Here is a 19,293-nt window from a genome sequence, read left to right on the forward strand (position 1 = left end):
AACCACAAAAAATATGAAAAGATACTATTAAAGGCTGCAATTATTTGGTTTTGCAAGACATAGAAAATCTCATATGTTGTTCAGCAAGTGCTAGTTTAGATTCTTAGTCATCAAGGACATTACAGTCACAAGTGGTTAAACAGAACATAATTAGACCTCTTTGCTTATTACTTGAAGATACTTCACCTCTCATCCAAAAGGCTTTCTCAGTTCTGAACATGTCTTTAAGCATGGAGAGGCAACATTAAAAATATACAATTAAGTAAGAGGAGGTCTTTAAGACTGCCATTAAATTGCATCTGCATTTTTAAGATGCAGCTGCAAGGCAACATCTAAACAAAGCAGTTGGTTCCTGTTGTATTTTTTTCTCTTTTATGTGTGCACCACCAAGTGAAATCCAGTGTCATGTCAGAGCACTTTACAACGCAAACAGGCCAATTCATATCCACACATAGAATCCAATTATAATTCAAATAATTTTCTGATACAGTTAAATTATAAAGTAATATTCATGTTGGTCCTGTTAAACAACACAATCAAATTTAGTTTATGTAACACCAAGTGGTCTGTCTAAAGAAGTCCAGCTGATTGCATTGATTCATTGACTTTTTTAGAGATTCCTTATCCTACATAACCCTTGCACAAAAGCACTGGTAGCTCCTTCAATAACATTATCTGGGAAAGAAGCACAGATAAGTACTGAACCTGTTGTACTTTTTGTGAAAAAAAAAAAATCATGGATGGAATAGCTAATTGTGGCAATATCTTGGTCAAAAGGTTTATCCAGAAATGAGACATGATTAACAAAAGCACTGGCCCCAGATTACTTTGTATCAGCAAGACAAATAAAGAGAATAAAGCAAATAATTCTATCAGTGATTCTGTAAAAAAAAAAGAAACAGCTTACTTCAGAATGACTGAGCTGGGAGTCTAGCAAGGACAATTAAAGCGAGGACACAGCTTATGGCAATAATATTTGTGCCAGTGACTCCATCCAGGAAAAAGACACAGCTAAACTCAGAAGCAATAAACCACGTGTACTTTCTATGGAAAAGAGAAAACCTTAATGCACATAATTCATGGCAGCAATAGCTCTCTCAATGTCTTCCATACAGGAAAGATTTAAAACAAAACACAGAAGCAATGTGCCAATCACACCTTCTATAAAAAGCACAATTAGCGAGAGAGCGCAAAGTTAATGTCTGCGATAATGGCATTGCAACAATTATTTATTAATTGTTGAATAGCTGCTTTGGGCTGAAAGGAAACCAATTGTTTCACTTCAGTATATATCTATATTATTATTATGGGTTTGTTTTACCCAGAAAAAGATCATACATTTATTGTTCAAAATCAATTTGCAGGGGCTGCACAGTGGCACAGTTGGTAGAGCTGTTGCCTTGCAGCAACACGCACACTCACAGCTTAGGTGTGAGTGTGCGTGTGCATGGTTGTGTGTCCTGTCTGTTTCTGTGTTGCCCTGCAACAGACTGGCGACCTGTCCAGTGTGTACCCCGCCTCTTGGCCGGAACGTTAGCTGGAGATACAGTAGGCACCAGCACCCCTCCTGAACCCACTAAGGGACAAAGGTGTACAGAAAATGAATGGATGGATGAATCAATTTGCTGACAAAATCCCAGGATTATCACTTTTTTGTGTGTTTATAATATAATAGCAAAAGAACGAAAGCTATTTAACCTGCTTCATTTCATGTAACTTTTTAATATACTTTATTAGAAAATATATGAGGGAAAAACAATGTAATCAAGCTCAGTTTTGCTATATTAATGTGTATGGCGCTGTAAAACAAAAGGATTTTCCCCTTTTATATTTTGCATGGGACATTTTTGCCTAACGTCTTTCTTATTGTTAAATTGTGAATAATGACATGAACCATTAAGGCACTGGGACATGCAGTGCTTTAAGTGATCTGTGATTTTTCATGACTCATTGATGCACTCTTAAAGTAATTTTGGTCAATTGCATTAGGGTTCAGAACTTTTCCTCGTTTTCTTCCTTTTGAACGATGACTGTGGTTCCACAGTCATTCACAGTCATCCGCAATCTCAGTAAATTACTCTGTAACCCCTTTGAGGCACATCAATTTCAACTGATTTGTTTCTCATCTGTTCTTGAACTTGTTGATATCAGGGCATCATGTTGTTTTGAGATCTTTTAGCATGCTTCATGTAGTCATACTGACCAAATGTCTGACATTTTGTCAGGCAGTAATCATCCTAGACTATAACTATTGAAACTTACCTTAACATGGAACCATTTATGTAGGCTTGTGTGTATTGGGTGGAGAGCTTGGTTAGTTACCTTAAGTAATATCATCATTTGAAAACTTCACTGACTCAGTTGACTAGGCAAGATTGTAAGATAGTAAGCAACACAGATCAACAGCTCCGTTTGTATTTACTCTGCTTATATGATTTTAAAATGTGGTTGAGAATTTCAAACATAAGTAAGTGTTCTGTAATGGGGTAAATACTTTTTTTATATGGCATTTTACTGCTTTCATTTGTGCTCCTTTGTAAAGAAATTAAGTTAACAGTTTGAACGTATTCGACTACCACCTTATAAAGATACAGGTTAAAAACTAACAGCGAGGCTAAAAAGGTTAAAAAGTTGGTTTAAAGCACAAATACAAGGGAAATTAGAAAACCCTCACTGAAATTCCTAAGTAACAATATAATCTTGCACCTTAGAACTTAGAGATATTCAAAGTAAATCAACACATTATCAAAATCATAGCTCACCTCGTTCGGTTAATTATTAAAGTATGAATGATAAACGATTAAATGGAAGCTTACTTTCTTGTTGTTCAAGTGGACAACTTTTCTTTGCTCCTATTGGTTTGAATTTATGGACAGTTGGCTTGACCAATTACTCTCTCTTCTGGCCAAAGCTTTCGCCCAATCACCGTGGAGCTATGCAAATTACGAAAGAGTTGCAGCAGTTTACAGTGACAGCATTGGAGCTATTTACATGTTTCGTTTTCACTTTTATCCAAACGACTTTGGGGTTGTGATAGCGTGGACTCGTCGGGAAGAAATGTATCCGCTGCAACGCATAGAAAGTTAAAGCTTGTAGTATGTTAATGACGTGAAGTTGCCTTTTTGCCGGTAGTTAAGTCTTGGAGCTAAACGCTAACAGCTAGCTAGACGTTGTCACCGGTACAGGCGGACCTCTTTGTCTGACAGGGGAAGGCGTGCTCTTTTGTTAGCTTTTTTCCCCCTTTGTCCGCTCGGGATAGAGGAACTGACGGGTCAGGATTTCATAGGCGCCCGTATTTTGGGAGTATTTAGAAAATGCAGGTCGCGAAAAAATACTTTACAGAAGGCCTAATTCAGTTGACTATCTTGCTCAGTTTGGTTGGAGTTCGAGTAGACATCGACAGCTACCTTACCGGCTACTATCCGCCACTCACTGAGATCAACTTGGGTCCAAGCTCAGCCTACATTCAGACACCCTTTCACGTTTTGAGAGACACACTTGACGGATACGGAGTGCATCCAAAATGCCCCGAGCTGGACTACTTCTTCGCCAGTCGTCGTCTGCTGGATGAGGTGAGGAACCTCGGCTCGCCGCGGTTCCACACGCAGCTGAACGCGTGGCTGGTGCACCAAGTTTCCTCCACGGGGCCTTCCACCAGCGACAACCCTGACGCCAGCGTAGGGTTAGAAAGCACTGACAATGAACCTGCAGATGCCGGTGAGCACCTGCTTGCCAGAGACCAAGAAGTGCACTGCCAGCCCAACTCTGAGCTGGGACAGGGGCCTTGTGGTGCTGGAGCCTTCCTGAATGTAAGTAATGTCTTATTACGTTGGGGGAATTGTTATTAATCAACAACATGTTTTGGGATAGGCTGGCTAACTGACAACAAACAAAGGGATCAACAAGGACTTAAAAACTTATGCCGTGACTAACCAGTGCCTCAGAAAGGGGGAATATCCACCCATGTAGTCAATTATTTTTATGTTTCCTTGTAAACCAGGAAGGAAACAACAGAATGTGATAAATCGTTGGCATAAGGAATAGAGTACATTCCTTTTCATTTGTTTGAGGCACTTCCAAACCTAAAGTGCTTTTCTGGAGTATACATACAGTTGTCGTCTGTGTGAAAGTCAAGAACTTGGGGTTTGCAGAGAAAATCAAGGATTGGGTTTGTATTTTAGTTAGAATTTCTCAAAAAGAAAGCATGAAATCTCACATAATATTTTGACATGCCGTTTAGAAAGTTGCTGATGAACCAGGCAGGTCTTGTAGCGTCAAAACAATGTCAGCTCCACTCCAGAAGCTTAATCCTGCCCTCTTTTTATCCATTTCAACACCAGTTTCAGTGTATGTTTCAAATTGTTATGACTACCCAGTAGTCTCCAAGTCCAGCCATCTGAACCAAACTGTTTCATATGTTTGGGAGCAACCAGAAAACCACCAAGATTTAAACCTTTCATAAACTGGAAGATGCTGGGGGACCGTTGTATTTATAGTGAAATTAAACTCAAAAACACAGCATCAATTGTCAAGCATGGTAGTGGTAGCGACATGATTAGAGCATTTTCTGCTACCACTGGTCCTGATGCACAAAAAGAGGATGGAGTAAGAGAGAGAAGGACTACCTCTGAATTCTTCAACTTGACTTCAAACCAACAGATAAATGTTCGAAACATGGACAAAACTAAATGTAGAGTGATTCCTGAAAAACATGCTGCTTTTGGAGTGGGTGTGGCAAGATTATATTAAGCTTCTGGAAAGATCTGACCTTAACCCTAAAAGAGGATGGCTACGTACATTGAAACAGGCCAATTCAAAAACAATTCTGCTGCCTTTGCTGAGAAGAGTGGGCAAATATTGGCCAGAATTAGACAAAGTTAATAGAGGGTTACAAAAAGCAAATGGATTCTCTGCAAGTTGCTAACTTGCTAAACACATTTAACCAAATACAGGTGATGGTGCATGTATTTTTATACTTGGGATGGTTTATATAATCTTTGACCATGTTTAAACCAGAGACGATGCAGCATATATTCATAACCTTTTTATTCTTGTTTTTAAATTTTACTTCACTCCAGCATGGAAAGGTGACAAGTTCATGTGCTTCATCAAAAGTCCGATATTTATGATATTCACACTGATGAGTATTTTAATTTTAGCAAGGGGTTTGCGATTGCTAGATCTTCCTTGGTAATGCAACTAGTCTAGTTAGTTAGATACTCATTAAAGGAGATAACATGACAGTCAGGCATCAAAAGTATGCAGAAAACCTTAGGCTGCTCCTGTCAGTTCTCACTAGGTGTTTTTGCCTTTAGTTGGAATTTGATACCTCTAAATAACACAACCAAGATAAAAATCTTGTTTTTAGTTTTCTCATTTATCATTCTGGGTTTCTGTTTGAGCGCTACATTCTAAGAAAATAAAAGAAAAGCACTGAACATTCTCCTTGTAGTCTCCCTGCTGTTAGCACATATTAATCATTTATATTAAAAGCAGAGGTGACGTCACACTGTGTGTGAGAAAGCAGCTGCTATAAAACATTGCATCACTGGCATTTTAAAACAACTGAATATTTACAGAGCTGATGTTTTATGTTAGTAATTAGCATGGTTAGCATTACTAAAACGATAATCTCTGTTAGGGACTTGCGATGTTTCGGCATCAACATCGATATCGGCCAATAACTTTTCCAAAATTAACAAGTATTTATTTCCTCTTTTTTTGCCATTTGTGTTTCAGGAGGGGTTTGGGAGTGGGTTGGCCATGTGGTATTTGTTTGATCATGTGATAGTGATGCAGCAAAGCATTATGGGCTGTTTAACTGAAGAAAAGAAGCAATGTAAGCGATGTGATTGCTTCAAACATTGGTTATTGGCAGTAATGGCAGTATTGATATCAGATATTGATGTCTGCCCAAAATGTTCATATCGGTGCCTGTCGTAAAGAATGTTGCTCTTTACTTTGGAGAATGCTAGAAGGCGGCCAAACTTTCCCAATCCATCATGTTCCATGATCAACTTTTCTATACCCCAGTCGCCATCCTGTTTTCTACCAATGGTCTTAGTCTCTCGCATCATCAGCATTGAGTCATCTTCACTCAATTACAAACTCCTCTCTAAAGAGCGTAGTTGCCTTTCTGACTTGTTTGTTCTTAATATGGTGGAACATATAGAAGAAGGGATCTGATTTATGCGTTTCCAAACAGCTAATCAGTGCCAACCAGCTGATTTCTTAGTGCATCTCATAGATTTTCTTCTTTTTGTAACGCAGATAAAACTCTCAACCCTCATGTTTAATTCCTCCCCCCATTAATTACGCTTTTCTAGCTCTTTCTAGTAGAAACAGCTGCTTGGTGTAGGTTATGTTCTGGCAACAGTTGATGTTACAAACAGTGTCGCCTTTCTTCAGGGTTAATCACCAGCTGTGGACCTGGAGAGGTGAAGGAGTGAGGATCAGATCCGCACCCTGTTTGCTTACAATAGCCGTGGTCTACTCTTGAACATTGTCCCTCCCATAGAGTTCCCTTGGAACTGCTAAATGCAATGTTGATGTCTTTATTTCTTTTATTTTACCTCCAAAGCTTTTTAAATTAGCTTTTGCTCTCTACTGTGTAAAGAAGAACGCTTCAGCTGGGATTTTCATAGACTCCAGTCGGCAAGTGTCACAAAGCTATTTGAAGCAGAAGAAGTGACCGAGTAGGGAGTCAGCAAGTTCAGGCAGAGCAGAAATAGGCTGCTTTCTTTTTGCTTTTAGCAAGGACGCAGAAAGTTAAATAGTAATCATTATCCTTTTACATCCAATCCCACTGCACATGGAAAACAACTATAGTGTGTGTGTGTGTGTGTGTGTGTAACAGCTGGTAACTCACATCACTGGCAGTGTATCAGGTCATCGCTGCCCTAACTTTTACAACTGCCTATTAAAACAGACCTTGACATCGTTAGAACGTTACATAACACAAGAACCGCATTCTGCTGTGGCTAAAACGGGATCAGGGAACCTGGAAATGCTGTGACCTCTGGCGGCTTATTGGGTCGCAGCAAACAAGATGTTTGCGTCTCTCTTTTCGAACACAAAGTTCAAAGTTTACAATTTCCTCATTGCTAATCTCTCTATCTATACTTATTCTCCCTACCAGGAGGATGAAGTTAAGATTAAAGAAGAGGAGGAAGCAGTTCCACTTACTCACCTGGCTCACAGTTCAACTCTAGAACAAGAGGTATGACAGTTCCTTTGTGATTTTTAATGCACTTTTTATTTTTTTTGAGCATATACCTTACAGTTCTTGTCTTAGTTTAAGTTCCTCCAGCTCAGTATCGTGCTATGTTGGATGTACTTGTGTAAAAGACGTCATATGGCAGTAATCTTTGAACAGATGTTCTAATTTTGTACAGCATATTTAAGCATATTTGGACTTTAGTGCAAAATTTGCAGGACATTTTGCACTAAAGTCCTGCAAAATGTAAGGTAAAGTAACACCTTAAGGCAAAGAACTCTCATAAAATTGTATGGCATTAATAGGTTCATTTCACTGAAAACCAGTAACAATCCTAGATTTTGAGATTACATGTCTTGTGGTTTGCTCTGTTTCGCTTCATTGCCCACAGAGTTTACCCAGTTGTTCCAGTTTCTTTTAGTCTTCCAAACTTCTATTTTCACGTGATTCATAAACAGGAGCTTCTAGTTCATATAAAACTTAGCAAAAGAGCCTCTCCCATTTTCGCCTAATAGCACTGATTATGTTCATGTTGTTACCTAACGTAGGTGTGGGAGTGTTTCAGTTAGGAAAATGGGTCAGATTTCTCCGCTGTTCCTGTGCTTCCTGCCTGACTCATCTGCTTTGAGGCGACTCTGCTCACTTCCCGTTAAAACAGTACTGGACGTGTTGTCTAAGGCTCCTCTGAAACCCGCTGCAGGGCCCACGACAAAGTCGTAAAAAACAAGCAAATGCATACACATCTACAGGAAAATCATTTCCGTCTTGTTAAAGTGTTTTTACTTTAACCAAGAATCAAATGTAATGAGTCGGAAAAAAATACATTTGCTCAAAAGCACTACTAAAAACAATGTTCAGTAATTACATTGCACCACCATGGTTCCCCTGGTAAAGATATATAATTAAATTTTAAAGTCCAAACTTTTTTTTTATGTCAATTTTCAGTTTACAAAATCTCAAATATAAACTGAGCATATTCTATTATGTCAAAGTGTCAAGGAAAAGCTGACAAGCATGACTTTGTTTATTCCTGATGTATAATCTTATGACCAAAATGGACATAGGTGACTCATTATAAGGTCATAAATAAGAGGAAAGTAGACAAATGCTGATTTGAAAACGTCCGGAAAGTGCTACTTGAAAATAGCTGCTAGCCTAAACTTGCCCTCCAGGAAAGGCAATAATTAAAATGTTTAAAACAAGTGGAACTGTGACAAACAAGGATGGAAAAGGACCCAAGTAAATCTTTCTTTCACGCACAGAGAATAAGACATTGGGAGAGAAATTAAATAAAAAATATCCAACTGTTTCCTTATCACACATTTGATTCTATCCATACACCAGCAACTGCTTTCAGAGGCAGAGGAGGGACAATAGTTTTCTGCACTTTTGTCAAAAATGCAAATGTGTCGAAGTTGATAAATCCTACTTGAGTGTTTAACTGGAACAGGGTGGTTTGGTCAGATAACGCCATGATTAAGCCTTTCTGCAACGAACTGCAACAAAGGTACTGATTCAAACAAAGGGTGAATGTGCCTGTAAAGTATGATGGAAGATCTGTGATGCTGTGGGCATGGTTTTTCTCCAAAAGCCTTCTCTCAGTATGTCTTTTGTGATATGTTATAGAAGAAGACCAACTAGTTTTCTGTTGGCAAAAAGTACCATAATTGCTAATCCAGACAGCAGCAATTTTTGCTTCAAAAAAAAAAAATTTATTCAAAGGGATTTTACATCTACGGCAATGAAATATACCTCATTTGTGAAATTTGGTTTTTGTTTAGCCTTTCATGCCTGTTTTCCTTTTTTCTTTCAGAGTTTGCTTGAAGGCATCACTACGCTGCCTGAGCCGGTGCTTCACCATGTTCCTCCAGCTGCTGATATCGACTGGAACAATTTGCTTTCTGTTGCAGATCTTGATGTGAGTTTTCACAAAATACAAGTGCAAAACACAAGAGTTTGGTTTAAATTGATCTGTATGCTGTGGAAAGGAGTTTTAAAATTGAACAAGATTCCTGTGCAGTCCAGAAGAGAATGGAATTTGAATTGTGTATTTTCCAAATCTTGGTGTTTAGGGAAAAAAACAATTATATTTCCAGTGTTTTCTCTGTTGCTTAATCTCTCCATCCATCATTCAATTATCCCTCTGTTTTCCATCCATTTGTTCTATTTTGATTCGTTTTGTTTGACCTGAAAAGATGCAGGAACGCTGTGTAAACGACGTTGCTCTTTGCTCTTTCAAAACGCAGGATCTGGACTCTCTTGTCACCGATCGTCTCTCGGAGCTCGACTCGGACATCAGCAGCGCCATCAGCCAGGACGTCAGTTTGCATGATGCCATGGTGACCAGCGCCGGGGCGTTTGGACCGACAGACTCCCAGACGGTCAGCCAGCGGGATAGAAACCTCCTGCGACTGGAGTCCACAAACTCCTCGCTCTCTGACTCTTTGCCGGGCATGGCCGTGGGCCTCGCTGCGCTGCCCTTTGCCTCGGTGTGCAACTTAACTGGAAATCTGACATCGCAGAGCGCGCTCGGTAGCTGCCTAGATGAGGCTGTGTTTGAACAAATCAATCAGCTGGGTTTGGGCCTGGAGGCAATAGACAATCAGCTGAACTACCTCGAGTGCTTAGACTCTCGAGCGTTTGAGGACTTGGACTCCGATTCAGGACTCTCCTTGGAAAGCAGCTATGGATGTCCAGCCTCCCCTGGTTAGTAAAATTTTTTTTAGGTTACTAATATATTGCTAATATTTGTACCAACATTTATTTTATCCGCTCTCTTTTAGGTTCATCTGAGATGTCATCATCGACCAGCTCGTACTATGAAGAAGAGGGCGGCGCGACCGGCTACAGCAGCGAGGTGGACTCCAAGCCCCCTAAAGGCATACTGGACCACCGTGCCATGTGGCCACCTGTTGATCTGAGTGAGAGTGTGTGGCACGACCACAGCTACTCATCTCCCCCTCTCCTCAGCATGCCACCCCTAAGGCTGCCATGTAAAACCGAGGAGCTAGAGGAGGACGGCGGGTCCCGGCTGGAGGAACAGGAGCTGAGCCGCGACGAGCTGCGCGCCCGCGCCATGTTCATCCCCTTCTCCGTCCTGCAGATCGTCAACATGCCCGTGGAAGAGTTCATGGAGGTGCTGGACAGCCACAGCTTTTCCGCCGATCAGGTGACGCTCCTGAGGGACATCCGCAGGCGCGGGAAGAACAAGCTGGCGGCGCAAAACTGCCGCAAGCGTAAGCTGGACGCCATCACGGGGCTCCAGGAGGAGGTGGAGAGGCTGCAGGCCCAGAGAGACAGACTGCTGAGGGAAAAGCGGCTCACGGCCAAGACCATGGGCGCTGTGGCCCACCAGTTTAAGCAGCTGACCCGGGACGTCCTCTCTCGGGTGAGGGACGCGTCGGGGCGACCCCTGAACCCCGAGAGGTTTACCCTGCAGTGCGGTGCTAACGGGAGGGTTGCAGTTCAGCCCATCAGACAGCCCGCTGTCGCCACATCAGCTGGCAAAAAAACAGACAAGAGAAAGAAGGAGAAGAAGCAGTGAGATTGCTCACCGAGACTTGAGCTTTAGGGGGGTGTTTTGGATATTGCTGAACTTTACTAAACCTAGCATTGGGGTTTTACGTTTGTAAAGATTGCATTGGGAGCCTAAATTTTCACAAGCTGCAAAAACAAGAGAGACTCAGAGCATAAATTAATTAAAAAAAAAATATCTGTACTTATGGAAAAGAAAAGTAGCTTACACACTGGACTTTTGTTTGCTTGTTAAAGATGGGCAAAGCAGGGTTTAAGGGAACAGCTTAGCTGCTGGAAACAGCATCAATCTCTCTTTGTGCCTATTAAGATATGAACTCGGACATTTATTGCTAAGTATGGCAGATTCTGGTTAGAGCTCTAAGAAGAGGGTTGTTCTGTTTGTTTGCCTTGTACTTTGCCTATTTAGTAGAAGTAGGAGGGTAAAGATTGTATTTATAAATGGCTTGAGGTTCTTGAACTTGAAGTTCTTATATGCGTCATGAGACTTTTTTTTATATATATATATATATATAACTTAAAATGTAACTGATAAGAAAATTTAAATTCCACCAAATGTTTACAGCCAACATTTCAGACATCAGGGGGTAGGTAAGGTTAACCTTTTGAACTGAAATGGAAAAAATAATCAAGTAATTCTTTTCTACGATCTTTTTGATTACATAAAGCAAACCAATGATTAAAGAGGCCTTAATCTGCTTTTAAGAAAGTGTGATTTTTTTTTTTTGTTATGTTGGGTGTAAACATGTTTTAAGAGTTTTAAAGGTTTCTAGAACAAATAAAACATCTACATCAGTTGGAGATGAGGACACGTACGTTTGACCTTTTCAATTGCAACAATTTAAGTGCTGGCATAAAAATACTCAACCTCATCCCTAAAAAAAAAAACACGTCAATGTTGCTACAAGGTAAAAGAAAGTCTAAAATTGTCAACATCAACTTTTGGTCAAAAAACATAAAGTTTTGCTTTGACACATTTTACATATTACAGAAATAGTTGCTAGGGAATGCACTGATTAACATTCTGTGGAGGACTTTTAGATCTTTATTTGTACTTGCTGATACTGAATGCAGCTAATTCAAATTTCTCTTTAAGAATAGGCGAGACATATTCAAAGTTTGTTTTGTTTTTTTTCCCTCCAATGAATGTTCAACTATTAGCAGGGATGGAGTCAAAGAATATCCTTAGATTAGCGATTTCCAAAATACGAACAATACTTTAGGATCCACAACAGACTCGAACTCAAAAGGATGCAATAGATCAACCGTGTCTGTACTGTTTAATCTTCTGATTGTCTTCTGAAAGTCTGGCTCTTTCTTCCACCCTGAGTGAGCTGCAAATATGTCTCAAAATTGTATTAAATGCAGTTTATTTTTATAAATATCTGCTTACTTCACCGTCGTTCATCTGCAGTTTCAGGCACTTGTGCAGTAAATAGTTAACTTTGATTTGGTAACAGCATCCACACCCAAAAGTGTTTTTGCCAGTCATCCATCATGGTCTTATCTGTTAATTATTCATGTTGAAGTCGTTCTATTAAAAGGTTCTTCAGTTTATATTGTCACATAAGTGTGGAGGAGAAATGTATCATGTTTGGAGTAGTCTCTAATTTGGAAAATTGTCTTCCGTCAAAAATTCAGCTTTGTTGTTCTGAAGTTCTGTTAATATTAGATTTTACCTTATTTCTACTTTCTATTCTTTGATCAAACTGGTTTGGAGGAACCAAAAAGGGTGTTTTATTTTTTCTATTTCATGATCAGTGAGGTTGTGTCAAGTACTTACGAGGTGTTTTTGCACTCCTTCACTTTCCACTATATAGTATTTACCTTGGATCAAACACACTGACCCACTCTGGTAATGTTGTGGGCATTTTTTTTAACTCCGCTTGTCTGTCAGGAATCGTACCTGTTCTTTTCTACAAGTAATAAAGTGACCTATAAATAAGTACTGGGCACAACCCCACTTTAATTTATCATTTTGTCAAAGCCACGCAGCAAAATCACGAAATCTTGTCAATTATTTTTGGTCTAGTTTCTAGTGCAAATATCTGAAATGAAGCAAAACTATCTTATTAGTCACTTTTCAGCAGGATACAGGATCTTATTCTAAGTGAGCAATCCCTTAATATTGATGAAAAGGTACTTGTTTCATTGGCAGATTATTTCACATATAACATTGGGAAAATGTCTTGTTATAAGTGAAATAATCTGCCAATGGAACTAGAACTTTTTCATCAATATTAAGGGATAACCGAGTTAAAACAAGCTCTCATATCTTGCTGAAAAGTTACTTGCAAGTTAGTTTTGTCTTATTTCAGCTGTGCTAAGATATTTGCACTAGAAACTAGACCAAAATTGGCTAAGCTTTTGCGTTTTTGCAGTGCAACCAGACCAATTTTCTCCGTGCTCTTTATTATTGGGTGTTGATGTTGAGATTATCAGAGAACGAACTGAGATGTTGCCATTTATTGCATGAAAGTTGTTCTAGAAGACGCTAAAAAAAAAAAAAAGAAAAGTTGGAGTGCATAATGTCATTTGTTTTAAGTTGTGCTGTTTGTATGCCTTTTTTTTATAATTTGTTCTTTTTCTGAAAATCATATTTGCTAGACTTCAGAGTGATTGTTGAAAATAAGTGTGATTAAAAAGAAGAAAAACTTATTGTCTGATTGTTCTTAGCAAATCACAACAGCGATATACTTCAAAGTCAGTGCAACTGAAACTTTAAATACCAGCAACTGAAACCTTTTTAACGTTTTTTTAATTTTGGCAATAAAGGAGAAATACCCTGGACAGCTTGCTGGTGGGTCAGAGCAAGACCTGAGAAAGGCAGGACAAACGTGACTGCAATCAAGAGCAATGAGAAGAATGCAAAACCTGCACAAAGCTAACTTACTGTCCACTGATGTGACCTTTAAGTCTGACTGATATTGATCTATTTTGCAAAGAATAGGTTAAATTTCGAGGGACAAAGCTGGTAAAGTCAGATGTCAAAGAACTTTCAGCTGCAACCGGAGAAGCTGGTTTAACTAAGGGAGGAGAGTTGAATACAAATGAATGACCTAAATGTTGAAATTTTATTCATAAAAGTAAATATAAGAAGGAAATCGTGTAGAATTTTTTATCGAATCTCAAAAAGTCATTTGCTCTGTCTGCCTTATCCGACTAAAATGGAACGTCACAAAATGTTGAATGTTTTTCTACGTTTACTTTAATTTTTCCCCCACATAGAAGAAACACCTGTTTTCTAAAAACCTATAAAAGCTGCCGCTGTTAAAACTTGTCTCTTTCGGTTTTTAAACATACGTTAACCACGCAAAAAAAGAGAAAAGAAATAAACATAAAATGTTAATCCCAGTTCTGCTCAAAACAATAAAAAGTGGAGAACTCGAAAGGGGCTAAAATTCTCTCTTAGAAGGCGGAGCCTGAAAGCGAGCGTGTTTCCTTCCGGGTTGCCGTAGAGCAACTAAATCTGGCTTTTCGCGCTATAACTTGAGAGTTCGTTTAGTGGACCGCGTGTTTAGAAGATCTCCCCAAGTGGATAACTGGGTTTAAGGTCGGTGTGCATATTTCACTTATCTTCAAAAATAGCTCATATTCCCACTTTTCGTTTTAACTTGTCGCTTTACTAAAGCGAACTTACAGAATGCCTGCTGATTCTGTATGTTTGCATGTCTATTAATGACTCTTTAAGTGTTATTACTCAGCAAGGTTCGCTGCACTATTGTTGTATATTCGGCTAGCTAAAGAATAGACGTACCTTTTCGCAGGTACACTGTACTATCTTCCTTTGTGTGTTTTTAGCGCATCATTGCTATGATATTTATTGCATAGTATAGCAATGATTGAATTTTCCACTCGGATATAATGTTAAAGTTTATAACCTAACGGTAAATGTCAATTGGCGAAACGTGTAGCTAACTCAAGTTAGCACAGCGGCTTACCTTTGTAATGCTATCAAGAGTTCCCTGGCTAATGAGCTAACGCCGGATGCTAGCAAGTTTATTTCAACACGGAGAAGGCCTGACGATATCAACCAGATTTAGATTGTATTTGTTCCCCTTTTCAGCATCTGTGGCTGGCTACCAAAAAGCTAGTTGTTTTACATATATGTACATAAACGTATCAATCAAACCGACTTGATGCTAATAATGTGATGCTAATCCCTCCTCCTTGATTATAGAGCACAAAATGGGCAAGAAACAAAACACCAAAACTAAGAAGGAAGCGCAGACTCAGGAGGAGCCGGAGGAGTTTGTTGTGGAAAAAGTAATGGACCAGCGCATCGTCAATGGGAAAGTGGAGTTCTACCTGAAGTGGAAAGGATTTACTGAGTGAGTTTCCCCGTGACAACTTTCTCTTCTCTGGCTGAACTGAAAATGCTTTCCTGGTATGGGGTTGTGCTTGTACATTTGGATGCATGTTTGTGCTGTCGTTCTTTGGCCGTGGATGGATGAAGTTCGCTTTCAGGTTTCGGCACCTGTTCATGGAAGTTTGGAGTTGGGGGAAAAAAAAATGTCCTCCCCCTGCCTGTCTTTGTTCATTTAGTGCTGACAACACCTGGGAGCCTGAGGAGAACTTGGACTGCCCCGAGCTGATTTCAGCTTTTCTGGAGTCGCAGAAAAACATCAAGGAGAAGGCTATGGCTGTGAAGAGGAAAGCTTCCACAGAGAAGGGAGAAACTGATTCTGCAAAGAAAATTGAGGTTGGTTTAAAATAAAAATAGAAAATTCATTGTTTTAGCTGAGTTAGTGGTCATTGTGTAATGATCTACATTTATTGCTGGACTATGTGAAAGACTCATAACTTCATCATTACTATTTTCTTTTAAGATGTGAGTAGCAAGAAAATGTTCCATTCTCACGTTATGCTGTGGTTTTGTAGGCTGAGCAGCCACGTGGCTTTGCCAGAAACCTCAACCCAGAAAAAATAATTGGTGCCACGGATAGCAGTGGGGAGTTGATGTTCTTGATGAAATGGTAAGATATTAAGGATTCCTATAAATGTCAATAAGGACTGCTTGAAGACTTTTTTTTTTAGTTTTAATTTTTGCTCTCAAGCAAAGATGTTTGTATGGATGTAAAATGTTCAAATCTTCTAAAATACAATTGAGCTATTCTGAATCCAGGCTGTTTCCTGTAAGGGAGTGATGTCCAGAGTATTTCAAGAGCCAGAATTCTGCATGTTTTCATTCTTCCCTGGTTTATCGCACCTGAATCAAATGATGGTCCACTACTAGACCTCTGTAGAACATTGACATGCTGAGGAAATAGTTGAAAATATTTAGATGCTCAGAGATGCGAAAACTGACACTGGAGCAGGAAACTCCTTCTGCAAGGGATGACTGGTTATGATTTATATGGGGATCACTGTATTTCGTATATGTTGTAGAAAAGTTTTATTTTTCTTTAAATACGCTTTCCATTCAGTGCATCACAGTCCACTTTAGGCTTGGACATTTTCTAGATTCCTTAAAGGGTAACTTATTACTAGGCCTGTCACGATAGCAAATTTTGCTGAACGATTAATTGTCTCAAAAAATTATTGCGATAAACGATAATATTGTTTGAAGATCTTTTTACACTGATTTAATGAAAATGACGTAATAATGCATGTGATTTCCTGCCAAAGATAGATACACTTTATTTTCAAAAGAATATTTAACACTTGAGCTGATAAACAAAATAAACAAAACAACCAAAAACAAAAATAAAATGGATTCTCAGTCTCCATTAACAAAAAACGCACTTGAAAAAAAACTAAACACCATAAAGCCAAAGTCGAAATAAATACTGCATTCAATGAAAAGAGTGCAGATTATGAAGTCTGTATATTATGTTGCCCTTCAGTAATAATTAGATTTCAATAGAGAAAATGGGCACATCGACTACCTGATGCAATAGTTCACACTACATGATTTTTTGCTGCTATTTTTCCCCTTACGACAATCTTAAAACGTTGGTCTTTCTAAGATTGTGTGGTGTGTTACGGTAGATCTTCGTTGCAGCTCCGATCTAAATCAGGGGTTTTCCCCGACTGGGAGCTTTAACTCCACCTGTTGAATGTGACAGGTAGCCAATCCTCCGAGCTTTCTGAGGGGAAATTATGGAGGGGAATCCCAAACAGCTGACACGGCACAACCCGAAGTCCAGCGGACATTGGAGATGATATGTGGAAACAACATTAATGTTTATTCAACATGCAAAGAATATAGAAATGACAAGGGGAGGAGTTGGAGCGAAATTGCTACCGCAGTTGATAAACCCGGTAACTTTTCAGCTGTTCTTCGTTAACGTGACGTAAATAGGTTCTAATGATTTTCATTCAGTCAGGACTTTACGCTGACACTAGCCACATGCATTGCAGGTAGATTGTAGTAAAGCATTGATTAATGCCCGGTTTTAAAATTAGTTAACTGAACTTGTAGCCATTATTTTGTGCTCATTGTTGGACACCACATGGCAGGAACGAACCCGATCGAACCGTTATACCTAGGATTTCTGTCAGCTAATGTGAGGTCTGTCAGGTTTTGAAAATGGGCCTTTTTCCATTCAGTGTCATTAACAGAAAGAGAAAAAGGCCGGAAGAGACGATAATGCCCATTACTAAAATGACGTTGATAGTTTTAATTTATCATATGATTAATTGGTTTATCGCGACAGGCCTACGCAGCTCTTTTGTGTAGTGCTAAATCTGAAGCAACAAATCATGCCAGCCAGTGTACAATTATATTTTCTCAGTGTTTACCTTTTTCTTTCTTTCACTTTGTTTTTGTTTTTCCTATAAATATCAAAACGTTTTTGGGTTTTTTTTCAGTGCTTATGAGAATTGTTTTGCTAATGCAACCATTTACGATTAATAAGTGTGAAATAGTACAAACACAGTTCAAGATGCTTTAGATTAATTCTTGATAACAAACATCAAGCTTCCTTCTAAATTTGATTTCTAGCCTTGAAAAATCATCTGCAGTAAGAGCTCTAAAGTGTTATTGCGTGATATTAGTGACTTTTGTTAACTGTGTGACAAAGAATTGTATCTGTCTCTGCTTTTATTATTAGTGGAAATTTTCTCCACTGACTAACTTTAATGTTTTGGGGTTTTTTTCTCTCTCCTTATCTGCTTTCTCAGGAAAGACTCAGATGAAGCAGATTTAGTCCCAGCCCGCGAGGCTAACACACGCTGCCCTCAGGTCGTCATAGCTTTTTATGAGGAGCGACTGACATGGCATTCATGTCCAGAGGATGAAGCTCAATAATTCTTCCCTCTGGTTTCTACTGTTTATGTTTTGTATTTTTTTTTTTCTCTCTCTCCATAAAACCTGGACTCCTCCTCCTGGTCTGCCTCTTAATTTTAGCTACTTTTAGACTGTTTTGTAGAGTTTTCTACATTTGTACTTTGTTTGGCAGCAGAGGAGAGCTTTATGGCTGTGTGAAGTAACCGAGCAGCTGATGTGTGCGACAGAGTTCATCCAAATGTCATGTTGCGACGGAGCTACCTTGCATCTCATGCCTGCTCTCAAATGTTTTTTCTGACTACTTGAAAAATGTTAAAAGCTGTTAGTTGAGCTTGTTTTTGTTGTTGTTTTATCCTGCAAGTTGTTCTGAAATTCCATTTTGTTTATGGGGTGTAAATACTATCCCAGGCTCCAATTAAAACTTTTATGTACATATTTATAGCTCTGTTTATTTTTGACCCCTTCTATCTATGCATACATGACAAGAAAATAAATTGCCAATCTTTATGCCTTTTTGTAATTTCCTCTAGTTGTGACCTTTTCTTACAGGGCAGCTTGTGTGTATTAAATCCAAACCGGCATTAAGAGGCGTAAGAGATGAACTTTAGACTTTTGAGCATATTGTTGGGCCTTCTGTGGCAACACCTTGTGTAATGTTGTGCAAACTTTTATAACTTTGCATTAAGGCCAGTTAAAACTCCATCACTTTTACAGTCTTTTTGGGATTCTTGTGGTGTTCTTAAATTAGGTAATTTCTTACTAAGACTTTGTGCTTTTACTGCTAAAGAAACACATTAGATCATTTGAAAACAACCTGAGTTCAGAAAGGGGTATTTAAGTGACTTGGAATGTGACATGGTTAAATGCGCAAGGTGTACTGGCGTAAGCATTTGACCCACTAAAATGTTTTCAAAGCTTTTAACATAACCACCTTGATTTAAAAAAAAACGAACAAAGAAAATGGCATTATATTGGGGGACATGAAACTGAATTGATGAGTTATAGTAGCTCAAATAACCCCATCATAACAATCAAGGTATTTGGAATACCTTTTCTAAGAGCATTTAGCATTGAAATGTTGAAGCAGATGTCCCATAGCAGTCCTACTGGGTAAAAACAGGAAGCTGAGGCTACGACTGTAGCATTCACATGATAGTCAGAATTTGATTTTTTTTTTTTAAAAGGGGGGGGATTTGATTACTTTGGGCTTTTTAGCACCAATTGAATACTGTTTAAATGACAGCCTACTTAATTTTCCCTGTCCATTCCTTTATGATTGTAGTGTACTCATTTGTTGACAGCAGTTTCCTCC

At 39.0% G+C, this 19,293-nt stretch overlaps 2 protein-coding genes across 2 annotated transcripts; both read left to right on the top strand.

The window, feature by feature from the left end:
* The first annotated feature begins 2,946 nt into the window (after positions 1 to 2,946).
* Positions 2,947 to 12,880, top strand: nfe2l3 (nfe2 like bZIP transcription factor 3). Its single transcript, XM_032581273.1, has 5 exons — positions 2,947 to 3,809; positions 7,139 to 7,219; positions 9,030 to 9,134; positions 9,463 to 9,922; positions 10,000 to 12,880. Exons 1-5 carry the CDS (start codon positions 3,315 to 3,317, stop codon positions 10,758 to 10,760), a joined length of 1,902 nt encoding a protein of 633 aa, XP_032437164.1. The 5' UTR covers positions 2,947 to 3,314; the 3' UTR covers positions 10,761 to 12,880.
* A 1,292-nt stretch (positions 12,881 to 14,172) lies between these two features.
* On the top strand, positions 14,173 to 18,505 carry cbx3a (chromobox homolog 3a (HP1 gamma homolog, Drosophila)). Its single transcript, XM_032581909.1, has 5 exons — positions 14,173 to 14,303; positions 14,931 to 15,081; positions 15,296 to 15,452; positions 15,632 to 15,726; positions 17,876 to 18,505. The coding sequence occupies exons 2-5, from the start codon at positions 14,939 to 14,941 to the stop codon at positions 18,000 to 18,002; spliced, it is 522 nt and encodes a 173-aa protein (XP_032437800.1). The 5' UTR covers positions 14,173 to 14,303; positions 14,931 to 14,938; the 3' UTR covers positions 18,003 to 18,505.
* Positions 18,506 to 19,293: the final 788 nt, after the last annotated feature.

The sequence above is a fragment of the Xiphophorus hellerii genome, chromosome 13 (assembly GCF_003331165.1).
Source record: "Xiphophorus hellerii strain 12219 chromosome 13, Xiphophorus_hellerii-4.1, whole genome shotgun sequence".
Taxonomy (NCBI): Eukaryota; Metazoa; Chordata; class Actinopteri; order Cyprinodontiformes; family Poeciliidae; genus Xiphophorus; species Xiphophorus hellerii.